The sequence below is a fragment of the Indicator indicator genome, chromosome 2 (genome assembly GCF_027791375.1).
Source record: "Indicator indicator isolate 239-I01 chromosome 2, UM_Iind_1.1, whole genome shotgun sequence".
NCBI classification, from domain to species: domain Eukaryota; kingdom Metazoa; phylum Chordata; class Aves; order Piciformes; family Indicatoridae; genus Indicator; species Indicator indicator.
Window position 1 is genome coordinate 27,016,469 of NC_072011.1, and position 19,541 is coordinate 27,036,009.

The following is a 19,541-nucleotide window of genomic DNA, read 5'->3' on the forward strand; positions in this document are numbered from 1 at the left end:
AGAATGGAGTAATCCTGGCACTTCATGGAACCATCTCATTGGCAGGAGCATGTCATAACCCATGCCAGAGGGACAGAGCAAGAACTAAAGCAGAGAAGAAAGTCTGTCTTTGGATTTATCTTAAAAAAATAAAGAAGTTGTGTGCAATATTTTTCTGCAGTAATTTAAGAAATTCAAGTTTCAAAGGGAAAATTAACATTTCAGTAATAATTTTCATTCCTTACGTTAAATGGGAACACCACAAACACATGAATCAGAGTTGAAATAAAACTGAGGTAGAGTATTTGATATAAAGTCTATCAAAGTGAATTAGACTGTACTGGCAGCCTTTCTGAGCATGGACATGGTGTGCATTGTCAGCCAAGCTTCACCAGTGCAAGTTCCTAGAAGAAATAAAAGAAGGGTGCACCCCACAACTTGGCTATGTATCTGCTGAATCTAACTTCTGAAACTCTCAATGAACTGCAGATGAAGTCTGCCTTATTACCCAATAGCAGATGTTAAAAAAAAAAAAAGTAATTTCTTAAACTGGCAAAATGGCAGTCTGAGGGAATGTTGTAATCTAATCATTAGTAAAAAAAAAAAAAAAAAAAAAAAGAAGAAGAAGAAGAAAACAGTTCAAATTAATAATTTTATTTGCTGTCACTGGTTGGTTAAAAATGTAAATTTAGCCTCCTGACAGGCAATTTTTCAAGGGCTGTTTAACTGCTACCATTTTTTGACAGTCAGCATACTTGCAGAACTCCCTGGCATTCCCCAACAACAGCTCTGCAGTTTTTAGAAGCAAGTGCTTTTAAAATGAGCACCATTCCTCACCTACATAGAAAAATGTGCTTGTAAGTAAAAAAAAAAAATACATAGAGGAGAAACTGCTGTTTGGCTAGCTGCCAATGTTAATGTCCTTGTACTCATTCTGGAATGGAAGGTGTCATTAGCCTTATATTCAAGTTAGTGTTCACTTGCTTGGTATTTTTGGTGCACTAAGAAAATAACTGTAGCTTAAGGTAGTTATGCTTACTCTCATTAATTTCATGTTAACATCTGCACCATGAAAACCCCAGGGACAATACATCAATGGTCTTTAGACACTGTAGAATTAATCACTACATTCATTATAAATAATCCACTCAGAGATACAAGAAAATTTCTGTACATAAGATGTCAAAAACTTACGGGCCTCATTTTCAAGTTTCCTTACTGAGAGCTCCCTTTCCACCTACATATCTAACTAATTTCCTCTGCACAGATATCCAAGCTCCAGCCCTGTAAGCATCCTCCACAGCAGTTGAAGCACCACCAAAAGGTGACAGATTCCCTGTCCCTGTGCATAAGAAAAGTGTGTATCTGGCCCATGACTACTTTGTGCCTTCTTCTGGTTGGGTTTGAGAGTGTGTACGTGTCCGAACCAAAGGTACAGGAAGAAGCCAGAAGTTTCCACTCATCCCGACAGTAAGACTGCATTTCAGTTTGTAGAGACATGAAGTAACTACAGGAAATGCAAAATCTTACTGCTGGGGAAGGTGGAAATTTCTGTCTTTTCTCTCCTATCCACCACAGGCAACATATATATGGGGAAAGAAGTGGAAAATGATGGAAATTCATGAGTAAAAGAGGGGCAAACGTAACATATAACTATCCTGTGTTACTTGCATCTCACACCGACCATATAACCGTGGGCATAAATTCAGGCAGAGCTCACAGCAGGAGCCACCACTTCAGCTGGATTGAAATGGAGGTTTTCATGTGGGAAGTTTTCAAAATGATTGAAGTTTCACTATTACTATTACTAATGTTGCATTAAGCTGAAGGATGGAAAAACACATTCTGAGTCTGTGTGCAGTCTGAGTACAGTGCCCAGAACCCAACTCAACAAGCCAAAATCTTTTGCAAAACAGTGCCAGTGATTGTGCAGGGTTGTGGCAGCCACTTTGTATCTGAAATACTTAGAAATTTTTGAAGTCGAGACAAAGCTAAGACAAGCTACCAGTCAATGTCAGCTTGTCTTAGAGAAACTTCTTCTTCTGGGAGACACCAGAGTTTTTTGACCACCAATACAACTTGAATTTTTGAAGGTGGGCAGAGCCTCCAAGTCCCAAACATCAGCGAGTTTCCTGTCACAGAGGATGCTCTTTACTCCCCAGCACTGGCAGGTCAAGCAGCAGCCAGCCTCATCACTGTTTCCCTGTTACCAGGAAAGGCAGAAGGGTAAGCATTTTCTGCACAACAGAGGCAAGAGCTGCACGCAGCAAGGCTAAGCTCAGGCCTGGTGTTGCACATTTAGCAAACAGCAGATGCTGAAGATGTACTATACAAGGTAGGAGAAAGAAGCTGCTTCAGCAAGACCAAGATCCACAGAGATGTGACTGCACATGACAGAATTTGGGCATTTCATCTTTCAGAACAGATGGCTTCACTACAAAGTTTGAAAGAAAGGATAAGGAAGGACAGAGATGGAAATGCAGCTGGTATGGCCAGTGGGTTTATTGTTTCCCAGCCTCACATGAAGCACTAAGATGTCAAACTTGTTCTCCAGCCGTTAGAAACTTCTGTGTCACTGACAAAGCCAAGGGCAATCTGCACAGCCTTAGGAGGGGGCCTTATAGAAATGCACCACACCCCACATCACCCCACTGCCTCTCCAGCACCATTATCCCCTGATATCTGTAGCCCTTGCTGGTGACCAACAGCAGAGAAGCTGCTGTCCTCATCCACAGAGAGCTGAGACCATCCTCTAAAGTCACAAATGGAGATTAGCAAATGGCTAGCCAGTCTATAGACTGAGTAGGGGCATAGCCATTGGGTAAAGGCCAGATTAGAGAAAGGCTGCTGGTAGAGAACTTGAACCAGTCTTGATTTAGCATTTTGTGGTGGGTTGAAAATTCCCTCCCAACATTAACTTTGCCAGACTAGCTCAGTTTAGCAAATGGAAGCTGTATTTTCAGGCAAAACTACAATCTACAATGAAATGCAATGAATATGTACAAATATACAGTATTTACAATATTTACAGGTATTTACAATTAACAGCACTAGGACCCCCTTGGCTAAAGGACCAGGAAGCTGTAATGGCTTCTCCCTTACGCTGCTGTGCACAAGGGAAGGAAGAGAGAAAGAGGCAGAGAAAGTTAACACCAGTCAAAACAGTGCAGCCAAGGTCAAGCAGAAGCCAGTTAGTATCACCCCAGCGAAGAAGCAAGAAGAGAAGAGCAAGATTGCTTTGGAAACCAAATCTTATGGGAGATATCCTTCCAATGGTATTGTTTAGAATAATCATTATTTTCCTTTTTACACCCAATAGTGATTTATTTACATTTTTACTACTTTCTGCTCGAAATCTGTGAGAAATTTTAAAGGCATAGTCTAAAACTACCACACACTTTCATTAAAGACATGGTCCAAAAATTAAGAGATCATTGAGAAAAAATCTGCTGGAGGTATGAGGTTGAAAGAGGTCATTAATGCAAACCAAAATAGATAACTCTCACAAACTAGACAATTCAGAAGGATTGGAGGTGGAATACAGCTGACTGGGACAAGGACAAAGTCATAGCCAAGAACCTAATGATAACACTTTCTACCAAAAGATGGGAGTTCATCAGCCAAAAATGGCTAAAGAATAACTTCGATAACCATGATGTAACTACAGATAATGAAAATGTGTTTTTCAAAGTTATCAAAATGGCTAATTTCAGTGCAGATAGAGAGGCAGGATGCCATTTCATAGCCTCCTCTGCAAGCCCATGCATTATTCCATGTACGCTCCTGCTCCCCCTTTCATTGAACCATCCAGGCACAGAAAGCTACCTGAGAAGAGAGGAGGCTTGTAACCTGTAAAAGGAGAGGGAGAAAAAAATCACTGCCTTTCAATAGACATAAGCTTAAGCGCCGCCAAGGGAGAAGAACTATTTAAGCTGGGGATAGGTTTTGGCTCAAGAAGGGATAGTCAGAAGATGATTATAGATAACTTTCAGCTAGCAATTAAAAGATAGCTTCTAAGCACTGAGAAGCAAGAGAACAACAGCAGCCTTCCAACAAAAGCAGCACAACTTGCCACAGTCACACAGAATCTCCCCAGTTGGTTTAAGACAAACCGTGGTGTCTTCCTAAAAGTTCTAAGTGAAGGAATTGTCTATAATCAAGGAATTGGATTCAAGTGGCCCCTTCCAAATTTGTGCAATACAAATCTGTTAATTGCATATCATGGAAGAATTATTGGCATTGATGGACTGAATGAGGCAGTAATTAGTTTACTAGCAACAAGAAACCATCACCTACTTTTGCAATGCAGCAAGACTGGGAGAGGAGAGGAAAGGCAAGAAAAAGTGGCTTTGTCCAGCAAGTACAGCCAGGCATCTGTAGGAGGATATTTTCTCCTCTAGTCACATACCTAGGGAACCACCCTATGTGGTGACTTGAGAGACAGAGCTCAGAGTCACATTGGGAGTGCAGCACCAGAATTGTATTAAGATTATTATAACTGTATCATTTATAAAAGGGGATGGAACTTTGATTGGCTTGAAATTTGAATTGATGTGAGCTATGTGATCATACACAAGATACACAATATTTGTAACCCCCAATACACTGCTCTTTGCTCTACATTGACTCAAAACTGCAGCCAGCTCTGGGAAATTGTTACTAGAATGCACTTTTGCACCCACCCTGATCATGTCATAGCATAGATACACTTGAGACATGATAAATATGATAAATCTGATAAACAGGATAAACAGAAGCCAATACTTTGGCTAACAAAGATTCTGTCTGTGTGTGGATACTTTGCTGCCATTCCCAGGAATAAAAGGAGCAGTGTCAGTTTGAGAGAGCAAGGGTTACAGATGAATACAAAAGACTGAAGGACAAATTTTGTGAGTGGAAAAGTACTAGTGGCTTCAGGATGAGCCCTGTGACTTCTCTGTTTATAAAAGCAACTGTTCTAGCCAGCCATATAACCTTGGGGTTTAATGCCCACAATGCCCAGGTCTTTGATATCACAGTGGTGTGTGCAGTGGGAGAACCTGAGTTTGTGTTTACTTTTCTCAAGGAATTGTTGACATTGTCAGAAGCAAAGGATCTGTAAGATGCTTTTAGACACTGAGAAATACTGGAACTACACTATGCACCGCTCAGATTCGCTCCCTCATTTTCTTTATCAGTTTCCAAAGACACAGAAATCCAGGAGCACCTAAAGCCAGACTCCCTGAAAAGGAAATTATTTTCTCCACAGATCCAAGCCCCTAGAATGGTCCTGTGTGTGACTGAAAAAAATTCTATGTTTCTGCTTATTGGGTTCATTACATCTGCTTAACAATTCTTTTTCTTGCTTTCTTGCTTTCTTGCTTTCTTGTTTTTCTTTTAATTACTTCTTATTTTAATTACATTTACTGCTTAGACTATTGACATCAGTGATGCAGTATCATAATGTGTATTATCTCATAAATCTAGTCGACGCCTATGGGGAAGCGTCAGGCTGGAGACAAGTGTGGCAATACCCAATCTCACATTCTCTTCCTGCCTGGGACTGAGTATTCATGTATCTTTTGCAGAGAGAGCCCCGTGCCTGCACAATAAGACTGAGTGATCTACAGAGACGTCCGCAGCCAGCAACTATTTGTTACACAAAACAAAGGGGGGAAAAAAGCATTAACATGCTGAGATGGTAAACAATGCAGGTTTCTAAGAGTACTAAGCATTTGCTGATTCTTAGGCTGAGCATTTGGATGTTTTCCAGCCTCACAGTCATCTCTAGCCCTGGTGTTTGTCTGGTGTGAGGCATGGTGACAGGAGTGGTGAAGAGACACTTTGAAGTCAGTGCAGGGAAGCTGCAGAGCCCCACTCACTGGTGGGCTGACTGACGTGAGCTGTCTCACACAAGCCCTCCTTAGTGTTTGGAAATGTAAGATACATTTGTGCCTTCATCTCGCCTCTGCCATCAGCCCCAGGGGTGCACAGACAGGCAGCCAGGGCAAGAGAGCAGGGTGGTACTGCTGTTGCAAGCCCACGGGTGAGAAAACCTCTCAAGATGAGTCACATAAAGTCTACGTGGTTTTCATGATGGCTTCAATATTTGTAGAGTACTCTGGGTCTGACTGGCCAGCTCCTATAGCAGCTACAACCCTCATGGTATTTGCAGGAAGAGTCTGAGGTGCCTTGGATGGCTGCTTGGCTACAAGAACACAGTAAGAGAAAAAGCACAGTTCAGGAAGAAGATGTTGGCAGAACATGCATGAAAAGATAGATGTTGAAAAATTTAGTCTTCTTTAAAGTGGCATGCAGCTCGTGTTCAATGGCATTAAAGGTTTTGATTTCTTTAATTTGAAAGTATGAGAGTGTGGTGGTTTGAAACTGTCTTTTTAATTTTTCCTTGCAAAGTTTAGAACAGAGAAAGTGAAAGAATGTAAATAAGTCACTATTGGGTGTAAGAAAGCAAAATAACGATTGTTCTAAACACTTCCATTGGATAGATAGAGATGTTTAAGAACTATTACCCAAAACAAAGTAGGCACTCTGCACATTCTGCGTTCGGCAGTGGGGGCAGTTGCTGGGCTGTCTGGCTGCTGTTTCTTCTTCTCTTCTGGCTGAAGATAACACACTGACCTTGGCAGCTAAGTTAACAACTTTCTGCTCTAACTAAACTCTGCTTCTCTGTCCAGGGGGGTCTGGGGGGGAAGCTCCTGGGAGAGGGAGGCCCCTTTGGGAGGGTCCCCTTGGGGGGAAGCAAAGGGAGATCGATTGTGCTTTTTCTGTTGATTGTATATATTTGTGAATGTTGTGAATTTTGTATATTTGTACATATTCATTGCATTTCATTGTAGATTTTAGACTTTGCTTGTAAATACAGCTTTTCATTTGCTTCCAGACTGAGCTAGCCTGGTTATTGTTGGTGGGGGGGGGGAATTTCAGCTCACACCGACACAGAGAGGAAAAAAAAACCACACACGAAAAAACTAGTTAGGTAACATTTAATACCAGCATTGAGCTGCCTAGTGATGTACAGTGCTGCACCTTTGAAGGCGTTGTGTGTGTGTGCTTACTCTTCAGGCTCAGAAACCCTTTAATGGAAAATATTTTAATGGTAATCTGCCTTTGTCTCAAGACCTAAAACAAGTAAGCTAGTATTGACCAGCAGAGAAATTAGCCACTTGGCATTGCCAAGGTTGCTCATCAGGCACAACAGTTCTCTTGCAGTATTTCAGGACCCAGGTTAGTATCACACAGTCTTCAGTTCCTGCTGTCTGTAAGTGCACATCAAAATGCTTTCATTGAGGCCACCAAGGACATGCAGGAAATAGGGACTGGCTCCTCTTCACAGCCAGAAGGCCTGTTACAGTGTGGTGGGCTGAAATTCCTCTCCCACATTAACAGAAAAACACAACAAACGCCCCTGGCCCCAGAGGGGCCCTGCTTCTTTCCCCCCGCCTTCCCCAGATGCCCCTGGCAGAAGGAAGAAAGACAAGAAGCAGAGAGGATTGTTAAACTTAACATACTGGCATACTGACCTTGAGAAGCTATCTGCGGAAGAGAAAGCAGAACAGACAGACTGGGAGACTGCCCGTACCTTGTTTTGAGTACTGACTCTTAAACATTTCTATCTCTCCAATGGAAGTGGTTAGAATAGTCATTATTTTGCTTTCTTACACCCAATTGTGATTTGTTTACATTTTTTACCTTTCTGCTTGAACTCTGTGAGAAAAAATTAAAGGTATAGCCTTAAAACCATCGCAAGGCCCTAGCTACAGGCAGGTTAGTTCAGCAAGCCCCAGTTAAATCTTGTAATCCAACAAATAGCCACAACTATTTTTGTCCACATGGACATGGCAATTTTACCTTCAGTACAAGCTCTGGAAGAATCTGAAACTACTGACCTCCGTGCTGGGCAGTATCTGCGGGCTGTCCTCCACACAAGCCTCTTTGGAACAAAGATAGTCCCATATTGGGCTGCCTGCCAGGGCCTATACAAAGGGACTTTTTGCAGCTCACGTCTTAGCACTTCTCTCATATTTTACAGGTTCCTTTCCCTTCATGGCAGATGGATCATATCCATCCACATCAGGATGTGTCTGCTTTGAGGGCATAGCTCTGGGGCAAAGGATAAAGTTGGCTCCCTCTATGATATGGGCTTCCCGTACAATATGAGCTGGGCTTCCCTACTGACTGTGTCAGCTCTCAGAAGTCATGTTTGCATACTCAGTTACATCCACAGTCACTATAAATGCTAGATCATACATCTATGTATATAATGCTGTGATTCTGTGATCAGCCCACCACATAGATTCCTTCAGTAGATGAGTACACCAGGCAGCAGCTAAGCATTTATTATGGGTAGGGGCTATTCAGAAACGCTTGAAAATCTGGTGATCAAGGTAGAGCCAGGCTTACATCCAGCTCCAGAATTTACCATGTAAATTAGTCACTGTGGGAAAAGAGCTTTCACCCAACACCAGTTGCAGCTACCACCTCTGACCAGCAAACAAGGATTTACCAAAAGGAAGGAGAAATAAAGATGTGAAAGAAAAAGTGGGGAGAAGTGGATGAGGAGAATGCAGCATCTCAAGAGATCTTTTTAAGTTCCAATGACTAAATAATCATTAATTTGTTTATAAAAAAAACCTCTCTGACTTCACCCACGACCGGAAGCCACTGTGCAGCAGGAAACATTTGTGAAACTCCTCTCTGGAAGTCAACAAACTGTACGTTCAACACGTCTTTGATTTACTTTTCCCACTGTCCCCCAACAAATGAAAAATGAATCATTGAGTTTATTTAAGAATCTTTACTCTTTTTTTTTTTCAATTTAAATTATGCTTCCAAAATACAAGTCAAAAGAAATCACAATGAAATATGCTGCTAATTTCTACAAAATAGTCTAAATAATGATGCACTTACATAATTTACACAATTTACCTTCACAATAAAATAGGAGCACTAAGATCATCATTTACATATTGACAGAGAACATGGTCATGCAGCCATCTGCTTCTGATGCTGTTTCCTGCTGGACTACCTTCAGAAGACCACAGCCTGCAGTTGCATGCAAATCCTTCTGCAGGGAAAAAGCCCTGCCAAAGTCTTTCTAGGTGCAGGGACCTGCCCGTAGCATGTCAAAGAGACCAAAATTGTGGCAAATATTTGCTTTTTTTCATCTTAAAGTTGCCACTCTGGCACATGAGCACACATTGAGTTATTTACAGAATCCCCTGGTAGAGAATTTTGCTTTGCTGTATTAGGCACTTCATTAAAAAAGTTATTTATTATGGCTTATGCAAAACAATTCCATTTCCTCAAGATATGTACTTGGCAGAGTCAGTGGGAGAAAGAGACATGTCCAAGGGCACACTTTGAGTCAATGTTTTGGGTTAGCCTGCATTAGATATTTGGATGTAACTTAATATCAGTCCTGAAGGAAGTTATTTTCTCAAGACCTGATCTTTCCAGCGAGTCAAGCAGTCAGTGTATTTTAAAGCTTAAGATATCTCACTTTCCCCCCCCAATAATTCATAGCTATTTCCCTCTTACATTAAGTTAACTACTTATAACCCTACTGTTCAGCGTGCCATTGGGTGACATATCCCACATATGATTGTCTTAAAAGTATACACTGCAAGTTGAGGGATTAGTTACACATCTTAACATGTAGAAAATAAAGTTGTAGTTTACCAAATAATAAATACAGATCAACAGAGTACAATATCAAAAGAAAATAAATTAGGATTCTCCCAGGTGTTGAATTCCCTCTCTTATGGCCCAAGCCAGAGACCATAAAAAACAAACAAACCAAATCAATCCAAAACATTAAAAAAAGAAAACAGTGATGTTTTTTCAGTGGGCTTGAAAAGGTTTTGGGCTTCTTATTAAACACTGGCTTTTTGAAATGAGATGTTTAATTAAGCCGACAGATATCTGAAGTCTATATGACCAAACTGCAAAACTTACCTCTAAAAGGAGGATTTGGGGTAAAAAATTTAAACATTGATACTGTGTTTATTAGGAAGGTTGTAGTTCTTACAGATTGTCTCAATGTTAATTCAGCAGCAAGGAAATAATCACATAATTAATAACACGACGTATTTGTGAGGCAAATACGTGTTAGTGCACATGATTTTCCAAAAACTTCACTCCTCAGCTACATTTGTGCATATTTCAGAATGTTTCTAACTAGACGGTTAATAAAAGTCTTCTCAGAACTATAGCTAAGTTTGCCATTACAAAAATCAACTGGAAAACAGAAGTAACTTACTCAAGAATGATGCCAAACTTCAGGTCCAAATGTCTCAGGGCTCTGAGACATTTGGAATCTAAATAAAAATCTTAAAACTTAACTCTATCAAACTTAAGAAAAAAAAAGAAAAGTTTAAAAGCAGTGAATCTGCTCTCAGAATTGCACACTCACCAGGTTTGTAAACTTTACATGAAGTGATGCGCTGTTCACTATAAGAGGTATAATGTAGATGCTCTGCACAAGCAGTGCAGATGCTCTGTCTGTAATTTACTTCACGTCTCCTTTTCCTCTTCCTTGAGAATTAAGTATGTAAAGTAATTCAGTAGCTAAAAAGTTTTTCTTATAGGAAAGGGTTTACATGGAAGGGGGGGTGACAGGTGTCCATGTGGATGCTAGCCTGGCATGTGCAGAGGCGTCGTACTGGCTGTCAGGCAGGTCCGTGGGTGCCCCACTGTCATACAGAGGGGAGGCAGAGGCGGTGGCAGTGACTGGGTGCGAAAGGGCAGTGTAGTGTGCTGGAGAGCTGCGTAAAAACTGGGAGCTCAGGCCGTTGGACATCCCGCTTGACTGAGACACCGGTGTGATGGTGCTGTTACTCACAGACCATAAGTTAGGATACTGACTGAAAGAGGTAAAGTGATAAACAAGTTGTTAGTGACTCTACTGCCTATTGGCAGTTGCTCAGGCCACAACACAGCTCCCAAGCTGGATGCATTTGCTGGAGACAGTGAATTTCTTTAGGAAGATCCCACTATTCCTACTGTGAGCTAGGAAAGGTCCCCAGGCAGGCTTTGTGTTCATGGCACACCATCAATACACCTAACCTCCCTGTTTTCTAACAGCAGGTTCTAGTGCTAGGTATACCAGCAAATTTTATATCAAGCTGAGGAATGAACAGGCCGACTGAAAAACTCAGAGGGTTTTGAAAGGTGATTCTTGAGCCATGCCATACCCTTGCCTCAGGCTGAAGGCTTGTGGTAGAGGTGGCTGGACACAGAAGGTGTTGAAGGCATGAAGGTTTAAATCCTTCGACACAAGGCTGTAAGAGCGCTAATGCCCCTTGCTTGCCTCTGTAGTCAGAGAAGAACGGATGCCTACAAACAGCAATTTATCCCTTCTTGTTCATCATCTCATGTTAGAAGGGAAAGAGCCAGATTGATGGCTGCAGATTGCATGGGCACTACAGAATGGGATGCTTGAAAGGAAAAAATGCCTTGACAAGACACTACATCTTCTGCAGTCTCTCTCCTCTCAATATGTATATACACACACGTGAATTAAAAGAGACAAGGTGATTCAAGAGAAACAGTGAGAAAAACTTCAGTCCTACTTTGTAATACTACACAGCACTTTCTACCTATTGATCCCAAGCAGTTTAATGAAATAGATATGATAGTCTTACTTTACAGGCAGGAATTTAAATGAAAAAGGGTGGCAGAAATGCCTTTCCTGAGGTTCCTCACTTCCAGTTCTACTCAGTGGAGTTTGCAGTTTTCCTAATATGTATTTTGGGGTCAGACATAGGAGTTCTAGGAAGACCCTTTTACTTGATTAACATATGTTCAAAACTAAAAGTTACATTCAGTCTGATTAAGTGACCATGTGCATGGTTGAAATCAAAATGCTTTCCACAACCAGAGCAGTAGGTGTGAATTGCTGAGCAAGATGCTTAAAACCTCATCCTTCTGTGATTAATAGCAAAGATTTTCCCACCTTATCTGTATTTCTTTGGATATTCAAATTTAGTTCCAAAAGAGACTGACTGTAAGCTACATCTCTACTAAAGGATCCAAAAGTTTAATTAACATAGTAAGTACAAAGAGGAAAAAGGTATTTTTATAGGATCACAAAGGGTTTCACCATGTTATGCTGGCTTGTGTAACAATGCTTAAGTAAAGACTTACTGCCCCAACTGCTTGCCCTTTCTCCACACTACAATTCATTTCCCCTTTGTAGCAGAAGAGTTTGTGCAGACAGCTGGGAAAGCAGCAACTAGCTAAAATAAAAGAGATTAAAAGAACTATAAAAATAGCATTGTTCTTAGAAATGATGAAAGGTCATCCTCAAATTCAATGGAACTGATTTGCAATCCTTAATCTATCAAATACTGATGTCACAAGTATCTGCTTTTCCAAACCCCAAAAATAAAGTAAAATAAAAACATTTATCTGTTTCTTCAGTCTGTTTTCCTTGTGAATGGTCACAGAATCACAGAATGGTAGGGGTTGGAAGGGACCTCTGGAGATCATCTAGTCCAAAATCCCTGCTTAACGCAGGTTCACCTAGATCAGATGGCACATAAACATGTCCAAGCAGGTTTTGAAAGTCTCCAGAGAGGGAGACTCCACAACCTGTCTGAGCAGCCCATTCCAGTGCTCCATATTCCTCAAAGGACTTTTTCCTTACGTTCAAGTGAAACCTCCTGTGTTCTAATTTGTACCCATTGCCCTTTGTCCTATCACTGGGCACCACTGAAAAGAGCCTGGCCCCATCCTTATGACCTCCACCCTTTAGGTATTAATATGCATTGATAAGATCCCATGTCAGTCTTCTGTCTACAGGCCAAAGAACACCAGATCTCTCAGCATCGCCTCATAAGAGAGATATTGCAGTCCCCTTTCTGGAGCATCTAAGTACCCTCTCCAGTCAGCTAATGATTCACACCTGGCCATAAAGATTTCTAATTTGCTGTGAGTTTTTATCTCTTTTTTTCAGCCTTCACTTCATAGACAGAATCAACACACTGATTTGCAGGCTGACGAGGGATGGAGTCCTACCTGGAGCTGGTAGCTGTGCCAGTGCTGTGACTCATAGGCAGCATTGTCGTGTGTGTTGGAACTCCCAGAGAAGACCAGTTGTCATGGGACTGCAGCATGGAAAGGCAGGCAGAGGAATTATCGGCATAGGCTGCTGAGAAAACAAGCAGGCACTTAAACACACAAGAATCAGACCAAATAATGATCATGTATTCAGATACAATATATAGATTGATACCTGCCCTTCCATTACTGCCTCACGAAAACCAAACAAAATTATACACACAGGGAAAACTGAAGTCTGTTATTGCTTGTCTTGAGCTTACATTTTCACTAGCACTTTCCCTGCTGATGCTCAAATAACTGCAGTCTTATTTCTGTAAAGCATCTGTGGCCAAAAAAGCCATCTTCAAACCACCTGCTAATTCAGCCCATGCTTCCTAATTCAGTCAGTAGGAAGAGGTGGGTTTCTTACTTACATTATCCCAATCGCTTTTGCGGGGGACCTTCTTTATCTCGGTCATCTCCATTAGCATTAAGAGTCTGACAGCCCTGGGTAATAACAGCACAGCAATGAATATGCTCACTCATTTTTGAACTGAGTATGCCACCATGGGTTCTGAAGTCTGCCTTACGAATTGCCAGGAGTGACTGGACTGTAACTTAAACTTCTTGGGACTAGTGACCAAAACTGGCTGGCCAACACAGTAGAGGCACTAGGAAGCTATATAAGGAATCCTATACAGCAGTCCAGAGTGAGAAAGAAGTTGCTGTCACAGCTGGCTAAGGGAAGAGGTTCTTTGCTGACGACCAGGAAACAAGAAAGAACACTGGAGGTATTTCATTCTTTTCTTCTGTTTCAAGGCACAAAATTTCAAATATGCAAGAAAAGCCCATAGAAAGTCACTTTTTCACTTTAAAATGTCCTACAAAGCTACATACAAGATTGGTCAGGCTGCATCTAGAAGCCCATGTATGACTTCACAACTCAAAATGTTTCTTTCTTTCTAATGGGAACTTCCAATATCTACACAGCTTGAAGGACAAAAATTGTTAACAGGCCGTTGCCAGAAGGAAAAGAAACCACCAAAACAAAAACAAACAAAAAAACCCACCTGAACGTCCCCCCCAAAAACCAACCAACCAATCAATCAAACAAACAACCCACCAAAGAAACCCAAACCCCACTACTAAAAACATCCTTCTCTCTGTGAAGTACGTATGGCTTAAGGCACTAAGCCTTGAGTTATTTGGCCATTTCTGAGCATGACATTTAAATAGCTTTGCAGTTTACTCTGCTCCATATTGTTTCTGTGTATCCAGTTGTGGTATAGCCAAGCAAAAGTATTTATAACAAGTGACACTAACAGAACCAAACATAGAATTCTTAATTTCATTGCATTGCCTATAACTAATGATTTAAATTCTCACTTTCAAACTTAACAAAAAAAAAATTAAGCTCAGTGGTTACACGAATTCAAGAACATAAGACAAATCCAGCCAAATCTAATCAGTTAGCAGGAGACGTGTCTACACACCCTGTTTTCACATCATAAAGAGACTGAGGATGCATGTACTCGTCATCCCTAATTCTTTGCAATGCTCGCTGCAAACCCACTGCACAAACCAAGCTAGACAGAGACCTCAGCTTCTGTGGCATTGCCCAAGATGCCCACTGCTCAAAGCTTGCATCCCTCTGCTCCTTTCCCATTGTTTTACAGAGCTACAACATCAGACTTACTTGGCGAGTTGTTTCTATGAGTGTAGGGGTTGGGGTAGGGGGCAGGACGGTGGCTCCTCAGCGATGAGTACCTTTCACAGCTGTGAGCAGAGGAGAGCGACAAGGGGGCTCCAAACTGAGGGTGAGGATTGGCAGGTGGGCACAAAGTCCCAGTCCCTGGAATAAGCCAACTACCTACTGTGGTGAAAGAAGGAGTCCATAAGATGGGTATGTAATGCAATCAGGCAGGGAAAGAATCACAGCAATGAGATAAAAATCAATCAACCAACCATCTATCAGCAAGGAAGTGCACACTCAGGATGGAAACTATTTCAACATGGCTGAAAAATCTGGATCTGTACAACTGAAGTGATCTTATGAAGGAAAATTAGACAACAACTTAGGAGAAGCCCTAAATCAAACTAACATTATTTTCTAAATTAGCATTTAATTACAGTCACAATAAAGAAATACTGAAATGGTTAATCTCTCCCTTACGTGTGTACTCAGTTGTGGTGGATTGAAATTACCCCCCAACATAAAACTGCCAGACCAGCTCAGCTGGAAGCAAATGCTGTGTTTACAAACAAAACCACAATCTAAAATGAAATTGCAATGAATATATACAAAATACACAATATTTACATATATTTGCAGATATGTACAATTTATAAACAGCACAAGAACCCCCCTGGACAAAACCAGGGGGCTAATAATAGCTTCCCCACTCCCTGCCCCCTTCCCTCTATCCCCCTGTAGACAAGGGACAAGAGAAAGAGCAGAGAGTTGTTTGTTAGTACTTAGCCACAACAAAGACACAGCCAAGATGAGCAAAGCCAGGAGAAGCACCAGCCAGAGCAGAGGAAGCGGAAAGAGAGAAAGTTAGTTTACCTTACTAGCCTATGTTTGTTATCCATCCAATGGGATTACTTAGATCTTATCATTATTTTTCTTTTTACACCCAAAGGTGATTTATTTACATTCAACTACATTCTGTTCAAGATCTGTGAAAAATTTTCAAGGCACAGCCTGAAACTACCACATCAGTAATAGCGTAGTATTCAATTTTAATCTGCTCTTTTGCAGTCTCAATCTATAGCTAAGATCTGAGATTTTTCATACTAAGAAGAACTCTCAAATTTAAGCATTTTCACTGAAACAAAATAATTGCTGGTGCAACTCAACTTTCCCCCTTCATAGGTTGCAGACATTTTTGCCAATAATCCGTTAAACCAGAAATCATTAAAACACTAATGCTTTTTATTAATCTAAAAAAAAACACACAATAAAACAAGTGCCCCTCGTTTTCTTAAAGTACTTCAAACGAAATATATTTTAAATAAATTTCTGATATATTTTGAAATAAACTTTTGTCTCCATATCCATATGAATACTGCCATCCTCATATACAAAGGCAGCTGGTTTTTTTGAACATGAAGGTATATGCAAGATTCTATTAAAGGATTTTGAATGTAATACAGAAATCTTAACTACACAAACACAGATCACAATTTTATTCAATCATAAACCTGCATGAAACACAATCATGAGGACTGGTAATATTATTCTCCCTACAAACTGGCAAGCCAGAGAGCAAACATCACTCTCAAGGTTCTGCTTAACAGATGAGATGGAAGAGATGAAAGTTACGTTCATGGTGCGAAATGAAAGGAAACGTACACTGAGAATACCCAGATTGCTGGTTGTCTCCCACTTCCTCCATCATGTCTTTGTGATCACTTCTGTGAAAGAAAACATCTTGTATTAGCGAAGAATATATTTTCATAAACTGTGCAAAAAAATCGTCACTTTAGAATAGTAAGTTCTCACCTTTCTTTTGCATCAAGAAATGCCTTTGCAAATGGATTATATTTAATTTTTAAAGCCGTGATCTAAAAACAACAACAAATATCTTTATTGGCAAGTATCATCATTCATTATCTGCAAATATTAGGATTCCATTGAAGTTAGTGTAATCACAGATTTGAAGAAATAAGATTAGGCCCATACTACCAAACTATGCACATCAATTAAACAGCCCTAAGGTCTGAAGTAGTAGCAGAGGGCTAGGAGGAGACTGAATTGCCTTGGTTTATTATCAGCTAAGAAAGGTAGAATTATAAATAGCTTCACATTTCAAGCCAGAGCAGAATGGACATTAAAAAGAAAAATCTCAAAAAGACTGATTATTTACAGATTTAACAACCATCAGGGGGCATTTTGGCTAACAGGCAAAGGCCAGTTTTGAAAACAGCACCTCCAGTTATTTCACTGAGTAGCTAAAAATGATGACTGTCTTTCCTACTGTGCTTTTTTGTCTCACATAACATTTTAAGAATTACTCTCCTGCAATAAATTTGCAGTACATATTAAGACAATCAGTGATCAGAACTTGGTACTACTACACATTCAGAGGGCTTTTATGTATCTTTTATTCACATTTTATGTTTAGCTTCAAGCAAAGCACAGAAAGAACTGAAAAACATGAAACAAGATGCATTATTTTGCTCTGTAACATGCACTTTGCCACTTGAAACCTCCCTGTACTTGCATCCTTTTTTCCCTGCTGTGCATACCTCCTCGTTCTGGTAGGCCGTCACGGCTATAAACTGGGTCTCTGGGAAGGAATGGCTGGTGATCATCCGCTGTGGGCCACCCACTCGCACTATATGAATCCTAGGCTCATACTTGTGCAGGGAGTTCAACATGATCTGTGAGCAAACAGAGCAGGTAAGCAGTGACAGAGCAGTGGCAGAGCAGTGGCAGAGACTGGCAAGCACAGAGGGCACCCAGTTTTTAAAGTATTATCTGCTAAAGTATCTATATTTCCAGCACAGGAGAAAAAGACAACAGGTACCAATAAACTAAAGCTGCAAGAGGCAATGAACACTGTAGTCATACACCCCAACTTTTTGTGTAGTTATTCTCATCACTGTTGCTTGACACAGTCACAAACATGTTGGTGATAAACAGCCTGAAAGACAGATCTGCTGTGCCACTGTCATTCTCAGATGTTTGGAGCAGAAAAATATTTTTTTAAAAAGTCAGAACACCAAGGCACCCATCCTCGGTGGAAATACTCTGCTGAGAGAACTCGGTTTGGGGCAGGGAAGGAAGTGTGACCCACCCCAGCAGGTTTGATAACAGTAGTATTAAAAACCAGCGTTAAGAAGGACGTGAGCGGTGCCTCGGCAGTGCCCAGCCGAGCAGAGACAGGATGAAACGGGCTGGCCGAGCCCCGCAGAGCAGGGCGAAGGTGGTGCGGTGCCAGGGCAGATCCCGCCGCCGGTGCCAGCGCTTACCTGCCCGCCGCCGTTGAGCTTGTTGGTGAGTTTGACTTTGCTGAAGGAGACAGGCGCCTTCATCCAGTGCGCCCCGAAGTTGGGCGAATCGGGGTGGATGTAGACGCAGCTGGGCGCCTGTGGCTCCGGCTTCCCGCCCGGCACCCACTCCCCATTCACGTACTTCCAGCGGTGGCCGTCGGCCGCCACGAAGTCCAGCAGGAAGGAGTACATTGCGTTGGGGTCTAGCCCCGACACGCTCACCTTCAGCACCGGGAACATCCTCCTGCAGGGCGACACGGAGGCGCGAGGCACGGCGGGAGGCAGCCCCTGCCCTTCCCCAACTCAGCTGGGTGGCCGCCGCCACCGGGAACCCTCGCCCCGCGTCCCCGCAAGGGGGTGTGCGCACGCCGAAGGGGTGGGAAGGGGGCAGGAGCGCGCGGGGTCCGCAGCACCCCTACCTGCCGTTTTTGGTGACGATCATCTCGTTGGTGAGCTCTTTGAAGCGCAGCCACAGGTCGTTGTCCTCCAGCGCAACCCGCAGCTCCCGCTCTGTCGGGTCCCCCTTCTCGCTGCCCGCCTGCAGCTCGTTCTCCACGGCGCTCAGCAGGTGATCCACGCGGTACTGCGGGGGCTTGCCCGCGCCCTCCGTGCCAGGGGAGCTCATCTTGGCCCCGCACCCGCCTGGAGGGGCAGCCACCCTGGCACAGCCCCAAGCGGCGGCGGGGCCGGGGCTGACTTCACCTGACCTCAGCGGCCCCAGCGAGCGGGAGCGGGCAAGGGGCCGCTGTTATACCCCGCCATAAACACCCCCCCGGTGACATCACGATGCCGGCGGGGGGGCCCTGCTGATTGGCGGACGGCCGCTTTGATCTGGCCGGCCGGCCTTTCCAATTGGCTGCCCGCGGCCATATCACAACGGTGCCCGGGGAAGCCTGTGATGTTAATTGCAGCCCACGGGATTAAACGCGGCTATTTTATGTAAATCTACCCCCAAATGTTTGCACCTCTATCAAAGCCGCCGGGCCGGGGCTCCAGCAGCCTAGGAGGAAATGGCCCATCTCAGCAACAGCCTCATAACCTGCGCGCAGCAACCTCCCTCCTCCCCGCAGCCGTCATCCCCTGGGCCACCGGCCCCGCCACAGCAAAACCCCGGCTCTGGTTTCAGGCTCCCTGGGTGGGAGACAGTCCGCACCCCCCGCGCCGCGAATTCATACTTAGGGAAGAATACGGGGAGTCCTCCCCACGTTCTCGCGGGCTTCCCGCTCCACTACCACAAACTTCCCACGCTTTCTCGTCATGAGTCGCGACGCTTCTGCTGAAGTGAGGGCTGCAGTTAAGCAACGACAACCCTTGCTGGAAAATTCAGCCAAAAAGCTATAGAGCAGTTGACCAGGAACCTGGCACATGAAGGGCAACCCCTGCCAGCGTTTCGCCAGCGAGCACAAGAGCCCGCGCGTGAGAAGGACACAGAGTTTACCTCCCATTGCCGACACAAGCAGTGCCTTCGCAGCCGCTAAAATCGACGACGGTGGTTTCGAGCTATCCCACCTAAATGAAATCAT

General features: G+C 42.9%; 1 protein-coding gene across 3 annotated transcripts; it reads right to left on the reverse strand.

Annotated features, from left to right (window-relative positions):
• Positions 1 to 10,573: 10,573 nt before the first annotated feature.
• Positions 10,574 to 18,643, reverse strand: TBXT (T-box transcription factor T). 3 transcript variants are annotated; one of them, XM_054395666.1, is made up of 9 exons: positions 18,438 to 18,643; positions 17,998 to 18,262; positions 17,272 to 17,406; positions 16,526 to 16,587; positions 16,376 to 16,437; positions 15,383 to 15,386; positions 14,717 to 14,886; positions 12,997 to 13,126; positions 10,574 to 10,841 (listed from the first exon to the last, which is right to left on the reverse strand). In XM_054395666.1, exons 1-9 carry the CDS (start codon positions 18,641 to 18,643, stop codon positions 10,574 to 10,576), a joined length of 1,302 nt encoding a protein of 433 aa, XP_054251641.1. The 3 variants fall into 3 exon arrangements, with proteins under 3 accessions (XP_054251641.1, XP_054251633.1, XP_054251648.1); XM_054395658.1 differs by lacking the exon at positions 15,383 to 15,386 and having other exon boundaries at positions 14,717 to 14,893; XM_054395673.1 differs by lacking the exons at positions 14,717 to 14,886; positions 15,383 to 15,386.
• Positions 18,644 to 19,541: the final 898 nt, after the last annotated feature.

What these genes read in the sequence shown, in the direction of transcription:
- TBXT (XM_054395658.1), bottom strand. Translation starts at nt 18,643, where the DNA reads ATGAGCTCCCCTGGCACGGAGGGCGCGGGCAAGCCCCCGCAGTACCGC. An exon ending in ATCGTCACCAAAAACGGCAG is followed by an intron (nt 18,263 to 18,437) that starts GTAGGGGTGCTG and finishes GTCGCCCTGCAG; the next exon opens with GAGGATGTTCCCGGTGCTGA. An exon ending in TTTCTTGATGCAAAAGAAAG is followed by an intron (nt 16,438 to 16,525) that starts GTGAGAACTTAC and finishes TTTCTTTCACAG; the next exon opens with AAGTGATCACAAAGACATGA.